Genomic DNA, 19,864 nt, shown 5'->3' with positions numbered 1-19,864 from the left:
TACCCACAAAGCCCTCTCCTGGAATAGCGCCACTACCTGCCCCCATTCTCGCCTGTCTCCTAGTGCTCCAAAGTGGAGATGGTAAGTCACTCCTGCCCTCCCCACAGCCTACCTCTGGGTGGAACTGCTGCTCTGTGCGGGTGTGGCAATATTGGCAGGCGTCCCCATTCTCACACTTGCCAGGGTCTCCCCACTCGTCCCCGTGTTTGACGTTTGGGCATGGAGATGACCTGGTCCAATGAGAAGGGATCAGACAGGGGCAAGAGAGGACGAGACTGAGACCTGCACAATGCCACCTGGGTCCTTGTACAGGGCCCTCTCTGGTCTCCCTGTCTCACAAGTCCAGGTGTAGAAATGGGGAAGACCAGCTACACAGGAAGGGTCTCACTAGGGCCAGGCTGTTCCTCTGGCCCTGGCCACATCACCAAGGAAGATACAGTTTTGCACCCTTCAGCCAGGTACTGAACCTCTGACAGCCCAAAGAGTCAGGCCACAGCCACACACATGTCCCACACGGGCACACCCTAAAGACTCAGAAATGGATGGGCCTCATGCAAGAACGGGTCAGGGCTCCCACCAGTCTCTTCCACAGCCCCCTCCTTTCTAACTGGGCCCTGTAACCCCCAGGGCTTGCCCTCCCACCGCCCTGAGAACCATGGAGGCAGTAGTGTCGGTCACAAAACCTTCCTCGCCTCTCCCCCTCCCATGGCAGCCTCTTGGGGCCAAAGAACCTGTATTTGTGCTTCCGAGGACTCCGCCGCCGGTCCTTGCTGTTGTGGTAGTAGGGACAGGCATAGCCCTGGCGACACAGTCGTGGAGGCTTCTTGCATGGCTCTGTCTTATAGTTCCCCAGGACATAAGCAGTCTCTGCACAGAAGGCCAGAGGGCAGAGGGCAGGGGTCAGGGAATGGAGTCAGAGCCCCCAACAACAGCAGAGTAGAGTGCAGGGGACAGCTACTGGGAAGAAGGGTCCCTGAGCTGGGGTTCTCATGCAAGACATGAACGGGGCCATGTCTTTATAGGCCAGGTAGGCAACAGGAGGGAAAAAGCATGGATGAGGGTGTGTATGTGAAAGCCCAAGGGAATCTTGGGAATTCCGTCTGTCTGGAAACTCCCTTATAGTGCCTTTTGAATATAAGTTTAACATGGGATGAAGGGGCGAGGTGAGCTAAAGAAATGGCTCAGTGGTTAAGAGCACTTGTTCTTGTAGGACTGGGTTCTGTTCAGTGAGTTGGGTCACAACCATCCATAAAGCACGCACACAGTGCACAGAGATACAGTCAGACAAACACTTATACACATAAATACTTGAAGTTTCCAGATGGGATGAAAGGGCTAGAGTTCTCCTAACAGAAGTGGTACTTTCAAGCCAAGTCACTGGGTAGCTATGGAGAGGGGAGTGCAATTGCCACCTGAGGCTGCCTATACCTTGCCACCGAGGTTCCTCACTGAGGATTTTTTCTATCATGGCATGACTTGCAGCCCCAGCTGACTGGCCTTCTATGCTGCCCTCTACTGTAGTCTGACCATTCTGTAAGGCCTCCATGGCTTGGAGCTCCCTGAGAGAAAAGGAAAGGACGGAGAGGTGGGAAGGGGAATGAGAGAATGGGAAACAGTGTCATCAATCTCTTGTCTCGTTGAAGTCAGCAGCAACAGTGGCTGATCTCCTTGCCTGCCCCTCCCCTCGGCCCAGCATCGGCCTACCTGATATCATAAACAGGGGAGCGGAGGTCATGTGGGCCGTGGGCAAAAGCACAGTGCAGGCCATTTTTGGTGCAGTTGCCTTTTGAGTCTGTTTCATGGATGCAGATTCCAGTTTTATAGTAACGAAGGTGGTACCTGCGCTCGGTGTCCCCTGTGGTCCTGTGCAGGAATGGGCACCTGGAACACAGCAGGGGAAGTCAGTCACCTCCGCCTCCCAAGGCCACTGCTGAAGGGCCGCCACCACGATTCAGAGAGTGCAGTGAAGGAAGACCGGGGAAGACAATGATGAAGTCTGTGGCCAGGACGGCTCTGTGCTCAAAGGCCGGGATCTGAAGGGTTTGGTACCCCAGGCAGCTGCCTATAGCTGCTTCAGGGGACATACTTCTGGATGAACAGATGTTTGAATAATAAATGCTACCCAACTCAGGGGCTTCCAAAAATCAACCCCTCGAAACTTGCACACGTGCCCTACAAGCTTTAATAGGCTTGCGAGGAGTAGATCAGCCAGTCTTGACCTCTGTGAAAAAGGTCGGCTACTGTAGGAAAAGCTCAGAATGCTGTAGTACAGAACCCAGAAGCGCTTCCCAGCACTTTTCTGAGGTTAAAACAATAGCAACAAGGCCTCGATGGTCCCTCTGAGTAATGTCTCGGGCTTTGCCACCTCACTTGCTACCAGTGATAGACTCAATTCCTCAACAGACATTTAAAGTTAGCATATAAGCTGGCTGTCATGGCACACGCCTTTAAACCCAGCCCCTGGGAGGCAGAGGCAGTTGGTCTCTGTGAATTTGAGAGCCTGGTCTACAGAGTGAGTTCCAGGCCACCCAGGGCTTGGTTATGAGACCCTGTCTCAAACAACAACGATCAGCAAACAGGGACACTAGAGAGGCTCTTTTTCTAAGCTGCCATGGCAGTGTGGACTGTGTAGAACAGCACAGCAGGTGGGGATAAGACTTGGAGGACCAGAAACAGACCCAGGGCATCATCTTGGTTCAAATGTAGTCTTGTGGGATTTAGTGGAAGAAAGGCTAATTTTTTGTTTTCATGCAATAGGCAAAAGAAACGAAAGCCATTCCCATTTATTGCTGTCCCTTTAGCTCAGGGCAAGGGTGAGCCCAACTTTGGCCTATTTTGTAGGCTAGCTGCCTGGCATGGACCACGCTTATTCTGAGGGCATCTGATCCAGGAGAGCTGCAGGGCACTCACTCGTCACCCTCCGGGCAGAGGCCTGTGGCCTCGTCGTACTTGGTGCAGTAGACATCTGGACTATAGTTAAAGGTGCCGTCCCGACGGCGGATGGAACGGCGGCGGCGCTGGTTCACGAAGTGCCAGTGGAAGCAGGTGTAGGGCCGGTGCTGTGTGCATTTGTGTTGCACGAAGAGCGGACACTGCTCTGTGCGGAACTCCTTCAGGTACCTGCAGAGAGACAGTCCATGAGGGGTGGGCCAGGCGCACAGTGAAGCTCCTTGCTTTCCAGCAAAAAGCCACCATCCCCGAGGGCCCTGCTCTGGAGTGCCAGCCCCACTGCGACAGGAGCGGTCCAGGGCTGAGGCTGGACTCTGGCTTTTAGATATGTCCCAACAACTACGCTCCACACCAGCATGAAAGGCAGCAGCCACAGGCCACATGAACGCTGTGTGTGGCAGAGGCCAGCTGTGCTCAGCGGCAGCTTGGCTGAGCCATCTGAGGTTTCACAGGCCGAGCCACTAATCATAGGGAAAAGGGCTGTTCACAAGAACATAAGCATCCTCCCCCGAGTCTGTGGTTCCCTGCTGCCCACATACACCGACCCACCCCCAAAGACCTCCCTATACCATGAACCAAGCTGGCACTGTGGGATGAGGGAAGAAACATGGAGATGCTTAGGGTTGACACTGCTTTCTGCTTTGGTACCCATTGGTAAAGTGCCCTCTGGACTAACTCTGATCACTGTCTGTAGCACGAATAATAAAAACCCAGACAGATATTGGGGTTTAAGCTGAAGATTAGAAAAAGCAAAACAGCCAAGCCACCAGAAAAGTCTCTCCTCTACCAAGGCTGGGCGACTGCAGACTGAGCCCTGAGCCTGTCCCGTCTTATATTCCCCTCTAGTGCTGGGATTAAAAGTATGTGATTCCCTAAAACTGAGATTAAAGGTGAATCACCACCACCTGGATCTGTTTCTGAATTGATCTTGAGTAGCCCAGGGCGGCTTTGAACTCACAGAGATCCATCTGCCTGTCTCCCAAATCCTGGGATTAAAGGTGTGTGACATCACTGCCTGGCCTCTAGTATCTTAGTTTTATCTTTTGATCTTTAGGCAAGCTTTATTTACTAAAACATGAGTATCACTATAACTGTCCTTGAGATGTCTTTAGTGTTACCTGCAGGAATATTTGGGAAGGAGCTCACACAGGGATTCTGAAGATGCCCTCCCTCTTAGAATGGACTGTGCCCAGTTGTCTCACATAAGACCTGCAACAGCTGGGGTTATTCAAATACTGGTGTCTCTCTCCTCTACCCTCATACAATAGCCAGGATATCCAAAAATACTCCACCAGATGGAGGGTTTCAAACCACCTTACCCTGACAGAACATACCCCAGCGATTTGTGTTCCTCACTACCTTAATCCAGCCTAAGGTTCTCCTACGCTGGGGTGGAAACTGTTGAATGGGCAATCAGTGCGGTTTTCTTTTTTTTTTAAGATTTATTTATTTATTTATTATGTATGTATACAACATTCCTTCCATGTATGCTTACATGCCAGAAGAGGGCACCAGATCTCATTATAGATGGCTGTGAGCCACCGTGTGGTTGATGGGAATTGAACTCAGGACTTCTGGAAGAGCAGTCAGTGCTCTTAACCTCTGAGCCATCTCTCCAGCCCCTGCAGTTTTCTTTCTCTCTCTTTTTTAAAATTTATTTAACATGCATTGGTGTGAAGGTGTCAGATCTCCTGGAACTGGGGTTACAGACAGTTGTGAGCTGCCATCTAGGTGCTGGGAATTGAATCCGGGTCTTCTGAAGAGCAGCCAGTGCTCTTAACCACTGAACCATCGCCTCTCCAGCCCCTGCAGTTTTCTTTAAATGTTTTTTAATATACTTTTTTTTTTAAAGTATGAGTGCTCCCTCTGCATGTAACCCTGCAGGCCAGAAGAGGGCATCAGATCCTATTACAGATGGTTATGAGCCACTGTGTGGTTGCTTGGAACTGAACTCAGGAAGAGCAATCAGTGCTCTAACCAATGAGCCACCTCGCTGGCCTCCCTTAAATATTTCACTGTGTATGTATGTATGTCTGGGTGGTGGGAAAGGGTGCATATGCCACAGCACACATGTGGAGGTCAGAGGACAGCTTTGTGGAGCTGGTTTTCTCCTTCCACCTTTACATGGGTTCCAGGAATCAAACAGGTCAGCAAGTCCTGCTATCTTCGAGACCACTGGGCAGACCAATTTCTCAAGCCAACAATACAAGCAACCAATGGGCTGAGAGGTAAGAAGATGCTGAGGGCATCATGTGCAATGTTGTATACCTAAGCAAGTGAGGCAGAAGCAGCAGATTTGAAACAGCTGCTGCCTGGGCTCAGGCAGAGCTTAGATCTGGAGTGCATAACCCTAGAACTTCTGCCCAGATCCCTGAGGCCTAAGTAGTTCAATAAAGAGCAGGCTGGGTGGGCAGGACTGGGACAGGATCAAACAGAAGTGTCTGGAGTCAGGCAACACCTGTTAAACCCAGCACATTTGGGTACAGTTGCAGGGCCAAGCAATGAGGACACTGTCCTGCTCATGTTTTCATGGGAGATACACAAGCATAGATGGGACTGCCGGATGGTGGTGGCGCACACCAGAGGCAAGCAGATCTCTGAGTTTGAGGCCAGCCTGGTCTACAGAGCGAGTTCCAGGACGGTTAAACAGAAAAACTCTTTCTCAAAACAAAACAAAAGGATAGGAGAGACTGATGGAAAGAAATGTAAGGGGCTCTGTTCTGGGTATCTTAGGTACCAATAAGGACTCTGACCCAGACTGGAATCGAAGAAGGCTTAAAGGAAGAAGGTACTAGCAGATTAAATGTTCTGAAGAAAATTAACAGTATGATATAACATTGTATCTGGTTCCATGAGCGCCAAGTGCCTCTATAGGAGCAACCGGGAGCCTAGAGAAGTGAGCGGTGCAGGCAAACCCACAGGTGGCAGAGGTATCAATCAACTCTGGGTCCCAAGTATCTAAGATACCAGAGAGAAAACTGAAAGGCCCCTACAATCTGCTCTTTTGGCTCCTCTGGCATTTAAATAGAAGTTCTGTTTCTTTCCATTTGTTTGTCTATCTGGCTAGACAAACAACCTGTGCCTTCTTGGCTATATTCAGGTATCGAGCCCTGGCACTAAGTTGGGGCACCCATGCTCTAAGCTACTAGGCTAATCCTTCAAGAAAGACATTCTTCCTATTCATTGGGTCCACTAGGAGAGCAACCCAGGTAGAAAATGAGGTGAGGAGGAAAGGAGCAAGTGCAGTCTTGAGTGCAAAGGCCTGGCAAAGTAAATCCCAACACCTAGTTAGGACGGAGCTCCAGATAAACCACGAGTACTTTCTGCATGAGTAAGTATGGCTGCACACGGCACGAGGCACACCGATACTGTGGAACTACACATTGTGTACCTGTGATTCTATCTAGCTGGTGTCCTGTACTTCAATGTTCTCTTCAGACAAGGTCTCGTTGTTGCTGTCCAGGCTGGCCTCAAAGTCCTGGGCTTAGGCAATTATTCTGTCTTGTCTAAGTAGCTAGGATAATGGGTACAAACCATGTTATCACTAAATAACATCCTGTGTTTTTATTTGCAAAATAAATGTTGGTGCTCCTGAAAGTCTGACAGGGTATGGTGGTATAGCCTTTAACCCCACCACTGGGCGCAGTAAGACCTTGTCTCAAAAACAAACAAAAAACTTTTTTTTTTTTGGTTTTTTGAGGCAGGGGTTCTCTGTGTAGCTTTGGTTGTCCTGGAATTAACTATGTAGACCAGGCTGGCCTTAAACTCACCTGCCTCTGACTCTTGAGTTCTGAAATTAAAGGCACATGCTACTATCATCCACTTAAAAGAAAACATTTGAAGCCAGGTTTGACGGCCCATGCCCTTAATCCCAGCACTCAGGAGGCAGAGGCAGGTAGCTCTCTCTGAGTTGGAAGCCAGATTTTACAACATAGAAAATTCCCGGATAGCCAGGACAACTTAGTGAGACTCTGTCTCAATAACAACAATAAAGCAAAACAAAAAGTTTGGTGTCAGCATCTTGGTGAGCACACAAGAGACAGGGAGAAGGCTTTGGGCACAGTGGCTCTCACGAAAAGAAGCTCCTTGGGGTAGGAGCTTGCATGACTGAGGCAGAAATGTCTACAGTGCCTGACAGGGATTCCTCAGATAAGGACAGAGGCAGCAGGTCATTTAAAGCCACACTTCCATTCCTACTGCCCCATGTCAGATACACAAGACTTTTAATAGGACTTATTAGTCTTCCTGAAACCTGGATACGCGGCCACCACTGCTCAGCCTGGCATTCCTAGCCCCATCCACCCATCCCAGTGTGGGTTTTCAACTCGGCCTCCTCACCACTCTGGCCACAGCTGCGGTGCTAGTGGAAAGAAAACTTCCTGTCTTTGCTCGTGCCTCATTCCTTACTTGAGGAAACCAACAAAGGCAGGACTAAATGGAAATGAATCTTTTGGAAGCCACTTCTGTGAAGTCTTCCTTGCTTCCCACCTATCTGTTAGCTCCCCTGCACTGGAAACGCTGGAGATGGAACCCACGGCCTTGCACATGGTACTCTACTGCTAAGCTCCACTCAGAGCCACCTTAGGCATTTCTTACACTTCTTATTCTGCTTTGCATGTTAATCATGACACACTCCCCTTTACAGGTTGAGTATACCTCATCTGGAATGCTTGAGATGAAAGTCACTTGTAATCTTTTTGAATTTGGAAAACCACACACAAAGCTATCATGGGGATGGAACATAGAATTCACTAAGTTCATTTATGTGTCACATACGTTTTATAAATATCAGCGCTTGAGTAATTAGAATTATAGATATATACCACCATGTCATCCATACCTGTGACCCACTACATAGAATGAGGAGAAAAACTTCCCACTTGGTTTTAATTTTCCTTTATTTTTGTAGTTACACGTGCATGTGTGCATGGGTAGATGTGTACATGTGTGGAGGCTGAGGCTGGGATCTTCCTCTATTGCACTCCACCTATGTGTTAAGACAGAGGCTCTCACTGAACCGGAGCTCAACAATGTGGCCAGATCCTCTGTGTCCACAAGTGCTGCCATGCCTAGCTTTTTAATCTGGATGCGGGGACTCAAGCCCAGGTCCTCTGCTTAGAAGATAAGCACTTTACTGAACGGGACATTTCGTTCACCCCTCTACTTAGGACATGATGAAACTGCCAGTGGCCTCAGTATCTTCTTTATCTCCTAAATAAACCGAGCCACCAACAGGAAAAGTCACCACACAGAACGCTACGACATTTTTACTTGCTAGACTCCTTTCCATCTTCTCTTTCTCCTCAGCTCTCGGCACTGTTGTCAAACTCTACACACTGGCAAAGAAAAAAGGGGCAAGAATTGAGGTGTTTTACAGAGCTGACAAAGTTTGCTGTGGTAACTACAGTGAATGCAGATACAACCAGTAGACCAACCTAAATGCCTGAACACACGGGCTGCCCTGAGATGCCGGTGCAAACCTCAACAGGCATCTCGATATTGAAGAATGAGCTCTTACCCTTCAGCAGACACTCTCTCCATCTCTTTCTCACCCTCGGAAGGAAAAGCAGTTCACTTCATAAAGCCGCTGGGGAAAAAAGGCTTCTTCCCTTTACAGACAACATAAACTGTGAGAACCTACTCAGCCCGGCCGCTCTCCAGCCTTCCCACATGGGGCGTTCACCTGACGCGCGCACTAAGAATGCAGACACTGCAAGGCTGGGAGGAGGAGCACTTGGGAGCTTTCAGCAAATAATAAGTTTTCCCTTGTTGATCCGAAGGCTGCCAAGCCTCAGCAACAAGTCATATGCTCAAAAGATGCTCTTTGGTAGCAATTTTTATTAAAACTATAAAGTTTGGAGCTGAAGAGATGGCTGAGAGGTTAAAGAGCACTGGCTGCTCTCCCAGAGGTCCTGAGTTCAGTTCCCAGCAACCATGGTAGCTCACAACCATCTGTACTGAGATCTGGTGCCCTCTTCTGTCATGCAGGCACACACATGAGCACTGCATACATAATACATAAATCTTAAAAAAAAAAAGCCGGGTTGTGGTGGTGCACGCCATTAATCCCAGCACTTGGGAGGCAGAGGCAGGAGGACCTCTGTGAGTTCAAGGACAGTCTAGTTTCAAAGCGAGTTCCAAGACAAGCTCCAAAACTACACAAAGAAACCCTGCCTCAAAAAACCAAAATAAATAAACAAACAAACAAGACTGTTAAATTCATAATTTAAACTCATTAAAGTTTCTAATCGGTAGTTTTTAGTATATTAAATCCCATGCAATCACTGGGCTAGAAATACCTCAGTGGTCAAGTGCTTGTGTAGTATGAGTGGAGGTGTGGCTAGATACCCAGGATCATATTAACCATGCCATGTAGTACACACCTACAATCTCAGCACTCAGGGGGAGGCACTGCAAGCGTGAGGCCAGTCTAAGCTAGCTGAGACAATGCCTATGAAGGAGGGAGGGTGTGTATAACAGGGCAGTGTGGCAGTGCGGAGATGGGAGGGAAGGAAAACCACAAAATACACTTTGTTGGAAATGTTATAACGAACAGGGTGGTGGCGGCGCATGCCTTTAACCCCAGCATTTAGGGGTAGAGGCAGGGGGATCTCTGAGTTTAAGGCTAGCTTAATCTAAAGAGTGAGTTCCAGGATAGCCAAGGCTACCTAGTGAAACCCTGTCTCGAAAATCCAAAACCAAAAGAAAACAGCAAATACAAAAAAAATTATATGATACCTTACACATTATGTGATGATTTTAAAAAATAAAAATAATTTTTCAAAGCAGAAAAAAGTATTGCCAGGCATATAATCCCAGCACATGGGGGAAGAGGCAGGCAGATCTCTGTGAGTTCCAGGACTGTCTGGTGAACACAGTGAGATCCAGGACAGTCAGGACTAAGTAGAGAGATTCTGCCTCAAGAAAAAAAGTATCGTCACAGCTGTGTAATTTCTGAATATTTCCATAGGACAAAAATAAATTCCATGCACTGTTTTACCCACGTTTCTTCTGGTGTCTCTGCTGCCAGGTATTTTAAGAAGCTCAAAGGGTGACTTTATAAACTATATGCTATGGTATGGAATGCTGGATGTCTAGACGATACCAAATCAAAATTTTTAGCGTTTTCTAATAATTAGGCTAATATAACTTTACATATTAGCTAAGAATGGCAGAAAAAACTTGCATTCAGCATCTTCATATAACACAGTAGTGTGTCCCAAATTCATCCATGTTTAAACGGAAGACAGAGGCCAGTCGTGGTGGCGCACAACTTTAATCCCAGCACTGGAAAGGCAGAGGCGGGGGATTTCTGTGAGTTCCAGCCCAGCTGTCTACATAGTGAGTTCCAGGATAGCCAGGGCTACTTGTAGAGAGAATCTGTCTCAAAAATAAAGAGGTGGGGGGCAATCTACTTAGATTAGCCATAACTGTCCATAGTTGCAACATGAAAATATAGAAAGCGTACTTGGCTAGTAAGGAAGACTTCTTCAGGTTCAAACACAATTGTTTTAAAGAACAACAATTATTAAATTATTAAAAAATACTGTCCAGGGGCTGGAGAGATGGCTCAGAGGTTAAGAGCATTGCCTGCTCTTCCAAAGGTCCTGAGTTCAATTCCCAGCAACCACATGGTGGTTCACAACCATCTGTAATGAGGTCTGGTGCCCTCTCCTGGCCTGCAGGCATACATTCAGACAGAATATTGTATACATAATAAATAAATAAATATTAAAAAAAAAATACTGTCCAGTTTCAAAAAAAAAAATACTGTCCAGTTTAGAAACGCAACCAGAGGCCTTTCGCTCCCACCTCCTCCACAGTGGAGCTGCAGACAGAATCTGCTTTCCCAGCTTCTCATCCAGTGACTCCTAACAAAAATACCAGCCAGGCAGAGGTCTAGCAAAAAAGCCTGCCCGCGTGCTGCTCAGGCTGCAGGGCTCTAGTGACCTACGTGTGCACAGGGCTTCTAAGACGCATGAGAAGGAGACCTCACCTTCAGGCATCAGGGTGTTGGAAGCGGGAAGTAGTAGGTCCACGAGGGTGTCTTGTTTTCTGCACTTACATGGGGTGCTATCTCCAGAGAAGCTCCTTATAGAGTATGCCCAAGATGCATTGCTCTAAGTTGTTGCTCTCAGAGTTGTCCAGCTGCCCTCACCAATAAGTCAGTCTTTGTAGGATGACAGAAATCACCAGTCAGAGCAGAAGCATATGGACTGAGGGGAAGCCTTCTTTAGTGTCTAACATAGCTGGATTAAAACAAAAAAACTTAACTATTAAGCAGATCTGAACTTTAATCATTACTTTAGACATAGCAAACAATGAGGTGTCAAGCTTAAGAGTCTAGTCTCAGCATGGGCCTCACATTAGTATTCAGGCATCTGTACTGGCCTGCCCTTGGGGTCCTGACAGGATACATCCTCAGCTGCAGCCACTAAGAGCACCCCTAGGTACACTCTCTTTGTTCCCTTTTAAAAGGTGGGCCCTGTCCATCTCTCATCTCTTTTTCTTTCTGTCTCTCTTGTCCCCAAGGACCAGTCTCTGCCCCTTCTCTCTCCTCTTCCAATACATGTTTCTCCTTCCCACGATTTTTTAAATAAATTGTAACACCATGAACACTTATTAATGGGGTCTGGTGAGACCTTTTGTAATGCAGGAAGTTAATTTGATTTGATAAACATGCAAATGAGATCAAAAAAGGATTACTGGCAATTTAGCTCATCGCCTCCGACTCCGCTAAGCAACTCGTTCTGTAACTTGCACTCCAGTACTGTATGTCTGGCTTTACTGCAATTTGACCTAAATACATGTTCACTTCCCGAGTTTTCCAAACACCATCAGATGAAATCCAGTAAAATTCATAACAATAATGTACCAACTAACAAAACTGTCTCAAAACAGCTGACGGAACTCCATTCTCTCTCACACATTCTTCTTCTCTGTCAAAACAGCTGCTAACGGGCTCCACTCTCTCACACAATTCTGTCTCTCTCCAGTCCCGCAACCCAGGCTGGCCTTGAACTGACAGGATGACCTTGAACTTCTGATCTGCTTACCTACCTTCTGGGTACTAGGACTACAAATTTGCCCCCTCCCTTTCTATGCATGCTAGACACTCATTCTACCAACTAAAAATTCAGTCTCTAAAACCCAAATGGCAGAAGGAGAAAACCCACTCTTACAAACTGTCCCTGGACCTCCACAGCTACACATGAAACAAATATAAAGTTATAAGTACAACAACAAAAAAAAGAATCAAGTTCAGTTGGTGGCAGTGATGAATGCCTTTAAACCCAGCACTCGGGAGGCAGAGGCAGACAGAGCTCTTTGAGTTTGAGGCCAGCCTGGTCTACAGAGTGACCAGACCAGCTGTTTTAAAGAGGAAAAAGAAAAAAGAAAAAGAAAGAAACTAGTTATAAATTCGCAGGATGCCTGTATATACAGGATTATATTTTATATAGAGAAAGCATTTCTTGTCTAAAAACCAACCTACAGGGCAAATGTGGTAGTGCATGCCTTTAATCCCAGCACTGGCAAGGAGATCTAAATTCAAGGCCAGGCTGGTCTATAAAGCAAATTCCAGGCAAACCAGGGCTATATAGTGCGACCCTGTTTCAAAAATGATGGAAGGATGGATGGATGGATGGATGGATGGATGGAAGATTAGATGGACAGAGAGACAGACAGACAGATGATAGATAGAATCACCCCACAACCTTTTCAATAACTAGAGCTTAATTTTCCTGTATCAAGACCATTAACAAGGCTGGAGAGATGGCTGGGGATTAAGAGCACTGGCTGCTCTCCCAGAGATGCTGAGTTCGATTCCCAGCAACCACATGGAGGCTCACAACTACCTAGAATGAGATCTGGTGCCCTCTTCTGGCGTACAGGCATTCATGCAGGCAGAACACTATACATAATAAATTAAAAAAGAAAAAGAAAAGAAGCATTAACAAGTTTGAGAATCAAGCAAAGTTGAAGGACTCCAAAAAAGATATACTTTGAAGCGTAATTCCTCTTACAGGGGCAAAAATAACAAAACAAACCAATATTTTAAACATTAACCTCATAGCGGCACACCTAATCTTAGCACTTGGGAAGCAGAGGCAGGCAGATTTCTGCGAGTTTGAGGCCAGTCTGGTCTACAAAGTGAGTTCCAGAACAGCCAGAGCTACATAGTAAGACCCTGTCTCAAAAACAAACAAACAAACAAACAAACAAACAAACAAAAAGATACCTTCCTATTGTCCTTTCAAACAAACTGCTTAAATTTATATCTCTGTGTGTGCGTGAGCACATGCATGCGTTGGAGATCAGAGAATAACCTGGCAGAGTTAATTTTTCTCCTCCCACCTTCATGCGGGTTTCTGAGTTGTGAGGATTAACTCAGGTTGTCAGGCACAGATGTACCCACTGAGCCATCTCACCGGCCCTTCAATTAACTGCCTTTTGTTTCTGTTTTTTTCTTTTATTTTTGACCCAGGGTACTCCGTGTAGTACTGCCTGTCCTGGAACTCAGGAGATCTGCATGCCTGAGTGCTGGGATTAAAGGCAAACACCACCACTACAGCTACCCTAGCTGCCTATTTCTCTCGTGTGCTCGCTCTATTTTTTTCTTTCTTTCTCTTTTTCTTTTCTTTTCTTTCTTGAGACAGGGTTTCTCTGTGTAGCTCTGGCTGGCCTCACAGAGATCTGCCTCCCGAGTACCGGAATTAAAGGTGTGCACCACCCGTCCAGCATCAGCTAATTTTTCTTTTTTCTTTCTTTCTTTTTTAAGGTTTTTCAAGACAGGGTTTTTCTGTAGTTTTAGAGCCTGTCCTGGTACTAGCTCTTGTAGACCAGGCTGGCCTCGAACTCACAGAGATCCACCTGCCTCTGCCTCCCGAGTGCTGGGATTAAAGACGTGCACCACCACTGCCTGGCTTATCAGCTAATTTTTAATGTACTTGTTATATGAATCTCTAAATCTATACTTCTGGACACAGTGTGGGATGTAACTAACGTAACACTCCCTATTCTTCTCTTTAATTTTATTTATGTATTTTTTAGTATGAGTGCTGTATGCATGTATGCCTGAGGCTAGAAGGCATCAAATCCCATTAGTGGGTGCTGGAAATTGAACTCAGGACCTTTGAAAGAGTGGTTTGTGCTCTTAACCACTGAGCTATTTCTCTAGCCCAAAACTTCCTATTCTTAAATCTGTTTTTTTTTAACTCTTCTAAAAATGTACAAGGTAGACTTATTACAAACAAAACTGCCTTAAACTCAGCCCTTGGCAGTGGATCTCTGCGATCCAGCCTGGTTTACAGAGGGAAGTCCAGGACAGCCAGGGCTGTTACACAGAGAAATTCCGTCTCAAACAGAAAACAAAACAAAAGATTAGCGGAAATATGACAATAACTATCTTTCAAACTACTGTTTATATAAACCTTTTGGCTTCAGGAGCGTTCAAGCCTTCCTGGTCACACGTCTGTAATCCCAGCACCTGGGAGGTGGAGTCAAGCAGGTCGGTAGTTTAGGGGTTTTCCACATAAAACCCCGCATCAAACAAAACAAAATGACAACAACAGCAAAAACAAACAAACAAACAAAAACAAAAAACAAAGAAAAAACGAGTAACGGCAGGTGGCACCTGAAAGGGAGAGAGACAGGGAGGAAGATACTGAGTCTGAGGCAGGCTGTGCTTCATTGAGAGAACTGTCCCAAAGAAGTACGTCACACAGTTTTAAAAGACAAAACATTGAAACCCTGTCTCGAAAAACCATTAAAAAAAAAAAAAAGACAAAACATTTTGGGGCCGGAGAGATGGTTCAACAGTTAAGAGCACTGGCTACTCTTCCAAAGGACCCAGGTTCAGTTCCCAGAAAACCACATGGTAGCTCACAATTGTAACTCCAGCTCCAGGGCTTCTGACACGCTCACACAGATCTCCAGGCAGACAAAAACACCAGTGCACATAAACTAAACATAAGTACATTTACAAACAAACAGCTGGGCAGTGGTGCACAGGCCTTTAAACCCAGCACACAGGCAGGCGGATCTCTGTGAGTTGAAGGCCAGCCCTGTCTACAGAGCTAGTGCCAGGACAGGCTCCAAAGCTACACAGAGAAATACTGTCTTGAAAAACCAAAAACACAAAAGCCAACAAACAGCAGCTGGCCACGGTGGCACATGCCTGTAGTGCCACACTTGGAAGGTGGATGGAGCAAAGACAACTCAGGGAGTGCCAGGTCTGGCTGTGCTATGTAGGAAAACTCCTTTTGCTGGGATTAAAGGTGTGCACCTCCAAGGCCCAGCTGAAAACTCTTAAAAAACTCCCAGTTCCCCTAATCCCCAAGGACAACAACTGAGTTCCCTTCAGTAATACAGACACATCAGGGACACCAGGTATACAATCCCCAAGGACAACAACTGAGTTCCCTTCAGTAATACAGACACATCAGGGACACCAGGTATACAATCCCCAAGGACAACAACGGAGTTCCCTTCAGTAATACAGACACATCAGGGACACCAGGTATACTTGTACCACCTGTGTCCTCGTGTTCACCAACAGCGGATCTGGATGATCAAGTTTTCCAAGTCATTGTTTCTTTTTCTTTTCTTTTTTTTTAAATATTTATTTATTTATTATGTATACAATATTCTGTCTGAATGTATGCCTGCAGGCCAGAAGAGGGCACCAGACCTCATTACAGATGGTTGTGAGCCACCATGTGGCTGCTGGGAATTGAACTCAGGACCTTTGGAAGAGCAGGCAATGCTCTTAACCTCTGAGCCATCTCTCCAGCCCCAAGTCATTGTTTCTGAATGCCAGAATTTACCTGTTTTTGTTTTTAGTTTTTTGGGGGTTTTTTGGTAGATAAAAAGATAGGAAGACCAGTAACCTCCATCTCTCAGTTAAGCTTGGGTACTTCATTAATTCCTATGCATTTAAAAGCTGTCTCAAGCTGGTGAGATGGTTCAGAGGTAAAGGCACTTGTCACCAAATCTGATTCCTGGGACTCATCTGGAGAAAAGAAAGGCTAATTCCTACACATCGTCCTTATAACACACACACACACACACACACACACACACACACACACACACACACACACGGTAAGTAAATGTTCTAATAAATAAATAAAAATGACTTAGGAGCCAAGTTCCAAGACTATACAACAAGCTTCAAAGAATAGAAAGACAGATGTCAAACAAGAATCAAAAAGGGCAAAAATTCAGATATTAGGACTGGAGAGATGGCTTAGCAGCTAAAAGCACTGATGTTCTTGAAGAGAACCTTGGTTTAATTCCCAGCACCCACATGGCAGCTCACAACCATCTGTAATTCCAGTTCCAGGGGACCTGATGCCACTTCTGGCCTTTAAGGGCACCAGATATGCTCCTGCTGCACAGACACACACGTGGACAAAATTAGACGCATAAAAACATAATTGCTTAAAAACTCAAGATATGAGCTGGGCGGTGGTGGCGCACGCCTTTAATTCCAGCACTGGGGAGGCAGAGGCAGGAGGATCTCTGGGAGTTCGAGACCAGCCTAGTCTACTAGTTCCAGGACAGGCACCAAAGCTACAGAGAAACCCTGTCTCGAAAAACCAAAAAAACAAACAAACAAAAAAAACAAACCTCAAGATATGCCGGGAGGTAGTGGTGAACCCCTTTAATCCCAGTAATCAGGAGGCAGAAGCAGGTGGATCTTTGTGAGTTCGAGGCCAGCCTGGTCTACAGAGGGAATTCCAGGACAGCCAGGGCTACACAGAGAAACCCTGTCTCAAAAAAAAGAAAAAAAAACTCAGATGCTAAATTGGACATAACCGCACACAACTTTAATCCAGCTCTCGGGAGGCAGAGGCAGGCAGATGTCTGTGAACTCAAAGCCAGCCTGGTCTACAGAGTGAGTTCCAGGACAGCAAAGGCTACACAGAGAAAGCAAACAAGTAATTCAGACACTGACAACTACACTGTGCTCGCTCCTTTCATCTGTCAGAACCCATTCTAATGTAACTTCACGGGATCTCAGTGACAACAGTAGAACAGACAGCAGCTACTTATGGTAGCCAAATCCTGTAATCCCAGAATGCTGGAGAATGAGGTAGAGGAAAAAGATCCCCAATGGGGGGGGTCAATATAAGCAACACAATAAGTTCCAGGCTTGCCAAAGCTACACAGCAAGACCTTATCCTTAAATAAATAAATAAGATGGCCGTGGAGATGGCTCTGTGGGCTGAGTGTCTGCTCCACAAGACTGAGGACCTGAGTACGAATCTTCATCACCATGTAAAAAGCCAGGCATGGGCCACACATGCTCCTAACCCCAGTGTTGGGAGGTCGGAGGAAGTGGGCCCCCAGGAGCTCACTGGGCAGCCAACCTGGCCAAGCTTCAGGGTCAGTAAAAGAATCTTTTCTTTTTCAAGATTTATTTTATGCACACAGGTGTCTTGTCTATTGTACGTCTGCACACCAGAAGAAGGCATGGGATCCCCATGAGATTATAGTTACAGACAGCTATGAGCCACCATGTGAGTGTTAGGAATTGAACCAGGGACGCAAGAGGAACAGTCAGTCAGTGCTCTCTTAACGACTAAGCCATCTCTCCTGCCCATAAAGATCCTATCTCACAGGACATCTGACCTGATCTCCAATTGCGCACGCACGCACACATGCGCGCGCACAACACACACACACATATCTACAAAAAGAAACTAAGATTTATTTAAGTTTGTTTGGTAATTGTACTGAAAACCATGATCCAAGCAATCAAAGATCATTAAAAAGTTCCATAACGAGGCCCTGTGGCAGATTTGTAATCCCAGTTAACTCAGGAGTCTAAGGCAGTAGGAAAGTGGTAACTAAAGAAATAATAAGTGGGTGTGTGAACTACAGCTCAATGGTAGAGCCCTTCCCCCACGCGTGGGATGGCACAGAGTTGGGAAGGCCCTAGCTGCCAAGCTTGGCCATCGGAGTTGAACCCCAGAACCACATGGTGAAGGAGAGAACCAATGCCCTCGGACCGTTTGACTTCCACACCTGCGCATGCATGCGTGTTCCCATACATATGTACATATAAATAAATAAGTGTAATACAAAATTAGTCCCAATTAAGTTTACAGATTTGCAAATCGAGACCACATTGCTGTGTGGCCAGGTAAGTCAGTCAGTGACTTCTTAACCAAAAGCGACCGCAAGGATGCAGAGAACTCCAGTAAGAAAGGACCAACTGAGTCACACTGCAATCAAGCTTAGCCGCCAGCCAATATCATAGAGTCCCTCGAAAACCAATACATTTCCTATAACCGATGTTCCCAGGTCCATCTCCCAAAAGGCCTTGTCAAGCCAAGCTCCCCCTGCCTGCCTTTAGTTCTCTGTATCCCAACAGTTGCTTGCTGGCTTACTCAACTTGAGTGCTGCTCAACCGCTCAGATTCTGAACTCTCCGTGGGTTGGGATCCTGAAAATACCTACACCGCCCAGGCACCTGAAGGGAGTGAGAGGCACTCCTGACCCGGCTGGGAACGGAAACCAACGTTTTACAAGGGGAAGCCCATCGCTGGCCTTTGTCCCACAGCACCTAGGCCTACCGTGCCGTGACAGCAATGAAGGCAGGGACCTAGGCTGACACACATGCAGCTTGGCAGGGCTTTTCTGAGGCTCCCTCTCCTGCCAGATTCTGAAGGGGCCTGCAATCGTACAGCACCCCGAGGGTGGCTCGCTCACAGGCCGGACAGTACTGCCTGCGAAGAGTGGTTTCGTGTCTGCACGTCTGACTGCTTAAGGGAACTCAAGCGTGGGTGATCCTCGTGGACAACCAACGGGCCTCTGAGCTACAAAGGAGCTCCTCGGGCGCACGGACGACTGCAAGCGAGTCGTAGTATCTAGACAGGTCTAGGGCTGGCTGCTACACAACTCAACTTGTCATGTCGTGGGCTCCTCGCTCGCCAAGAGCCTGGTCCTGTGGTTTTACGGTCTGAGGAACACTCGGGCCTCCAAGGCCTACCCTGGAAAGTGTGTACTCGGGACCGAGTTCCTGCCTTCCCAACTCGGAGGCTGGGACCGAGTTTCCCGCCCCACGGCCCGACCAGAGGTTGGTGACAGTTGAGGAAGCTGGGACCGGCCCTAGCAGGTTGGAACCGGTCTGGGCCAAGCTGAAGAAGGAAGGGGGGGGGAGGGAGAGACAGCCTCGCGCTCTCCCTGCGCGCGTGACTCACGCTGGCCGCTGACGTCAGGCGTGCGCGCGCGGCGGGGGGGGGGGCTCTACGTACGTGTAGTGCTGCGGTTTCTCGGGCTGTGCCTGCAGCACCTGAGCGGTAGCGGCCGGGGGCGCCGAGGAAGCTGCCGAGCCGCCGGGCCCCGGGCCCTTCGACATGGTCCTGTCTTCCTGCCTCTTCGCCTCTCCCCTTTTATTATTCAGTCTGCGCGGTCCGCGCCGAGGACCCACAGCGCCTGCGCCGCGCCACGAGAACGTGAAGACCCCCCGCACGGCAGCAAAGGTTGCTGGGAGTTGTGGTCCTCCTTTCGGCTGAAATTTTACCGTTGGCACAGGGTCGCTGCCGAAGCACAAGACCACAATACCCAGGGATCTTTGCGGACCGTGTCCCGGATGCTAAGGACCCGCGATGTCTTGTGGTAATTGTAGTCTGGCCACTCAACTAATACCAGCGTTTTTACAGTGTGGTGGGAGGAGAGCTCTTCCTTGAAACTGGAGCCATCGGAGTACAAGAAGCGAGTTAGGGAGCCCCTAAACGATTCCAATCGAGAATGTTTCAAGTGTAATTACGCTGCCAACAGTGTAGTAGTTACCTGCCTCCTTACCAGTACAGTCTGCGCATGGTTGCTAAAGTCTGCCTAGAGCATTGCCTCCAAGCAAGCAAGCTTGTGAGCCAACTTCTTCCTGAGATGGTAGTAACTTGTAC

The 19,864-nt window shown here is 47.4% G+C and overlaps 1 protein-coding gene across 2 annotated transcripts in view; it reads right to left on the bottom strand.

Moving 5' to 3' along the window:
- Nucleotides 1-19,445, bottom strand: part of Unk (unk zinc finger) — a 30,474-nt gene extending 11,029 nt beyond the window's left edge. Inside the window, exons 1-6 of one of the 2 annotated variants that reach the window (XM_075990110.1) lie at nucleotides 19,214-19,445; nucleotides 2,911-3,120; nucleotides 1,705-1,881; nucleotides 1,429-1,559; nucleotides 732-867; nucleotides 113-230 (exon numbers count right to left, since the gene is read on the bottom strand). In XM_075990110.1, coding sequence (XP_075846225.1) covers nucleotides 113-230; nucleotides 732-867; nucleotides 1,429-1,559; nucleotides 1,705-1,881; nucleotides 2,911-3,120; nucleotides 19,214-19,317 — 876 coding nt within the window. In that variant the 5' untranslated portion in view covers nucleotides 19,318-19,445. The remainder of the gene's footprint in view (nucleotides 1-112; nucleotides 231-731; nucleotides 868-1,428; nucleotides 1,560-1,704; nucleotides 1,882-2,910; nucleotides 3,121-19,213) is intronic. The other variant, XM_075990109.1, reaches the window with a different exon arrangement.
- Between the last annotated feature and the right edge of the window lie 419 nt (nucleotides 19,446-19,864).

This window comes from Microtus pennsylvanicus, chromosome 11, assembly GCF_037038515.1.
Source record: "Microtus pennsylvanicus isolate mMicPen1 chromosome 11, mMicPen1.hap1, whole genome shotgun sequence".
NCBI lineage: Eukaryota > Metazoa > Chordata > Mammalia > Rodentia > Cricetidae > Microtus > Microtus pennsylvanicus.
The sequence above is the reverse complement of the archived record's forward strand: the minus strand, read 5'-3'. Positions and strand labels throughout refer to the sequence as shown.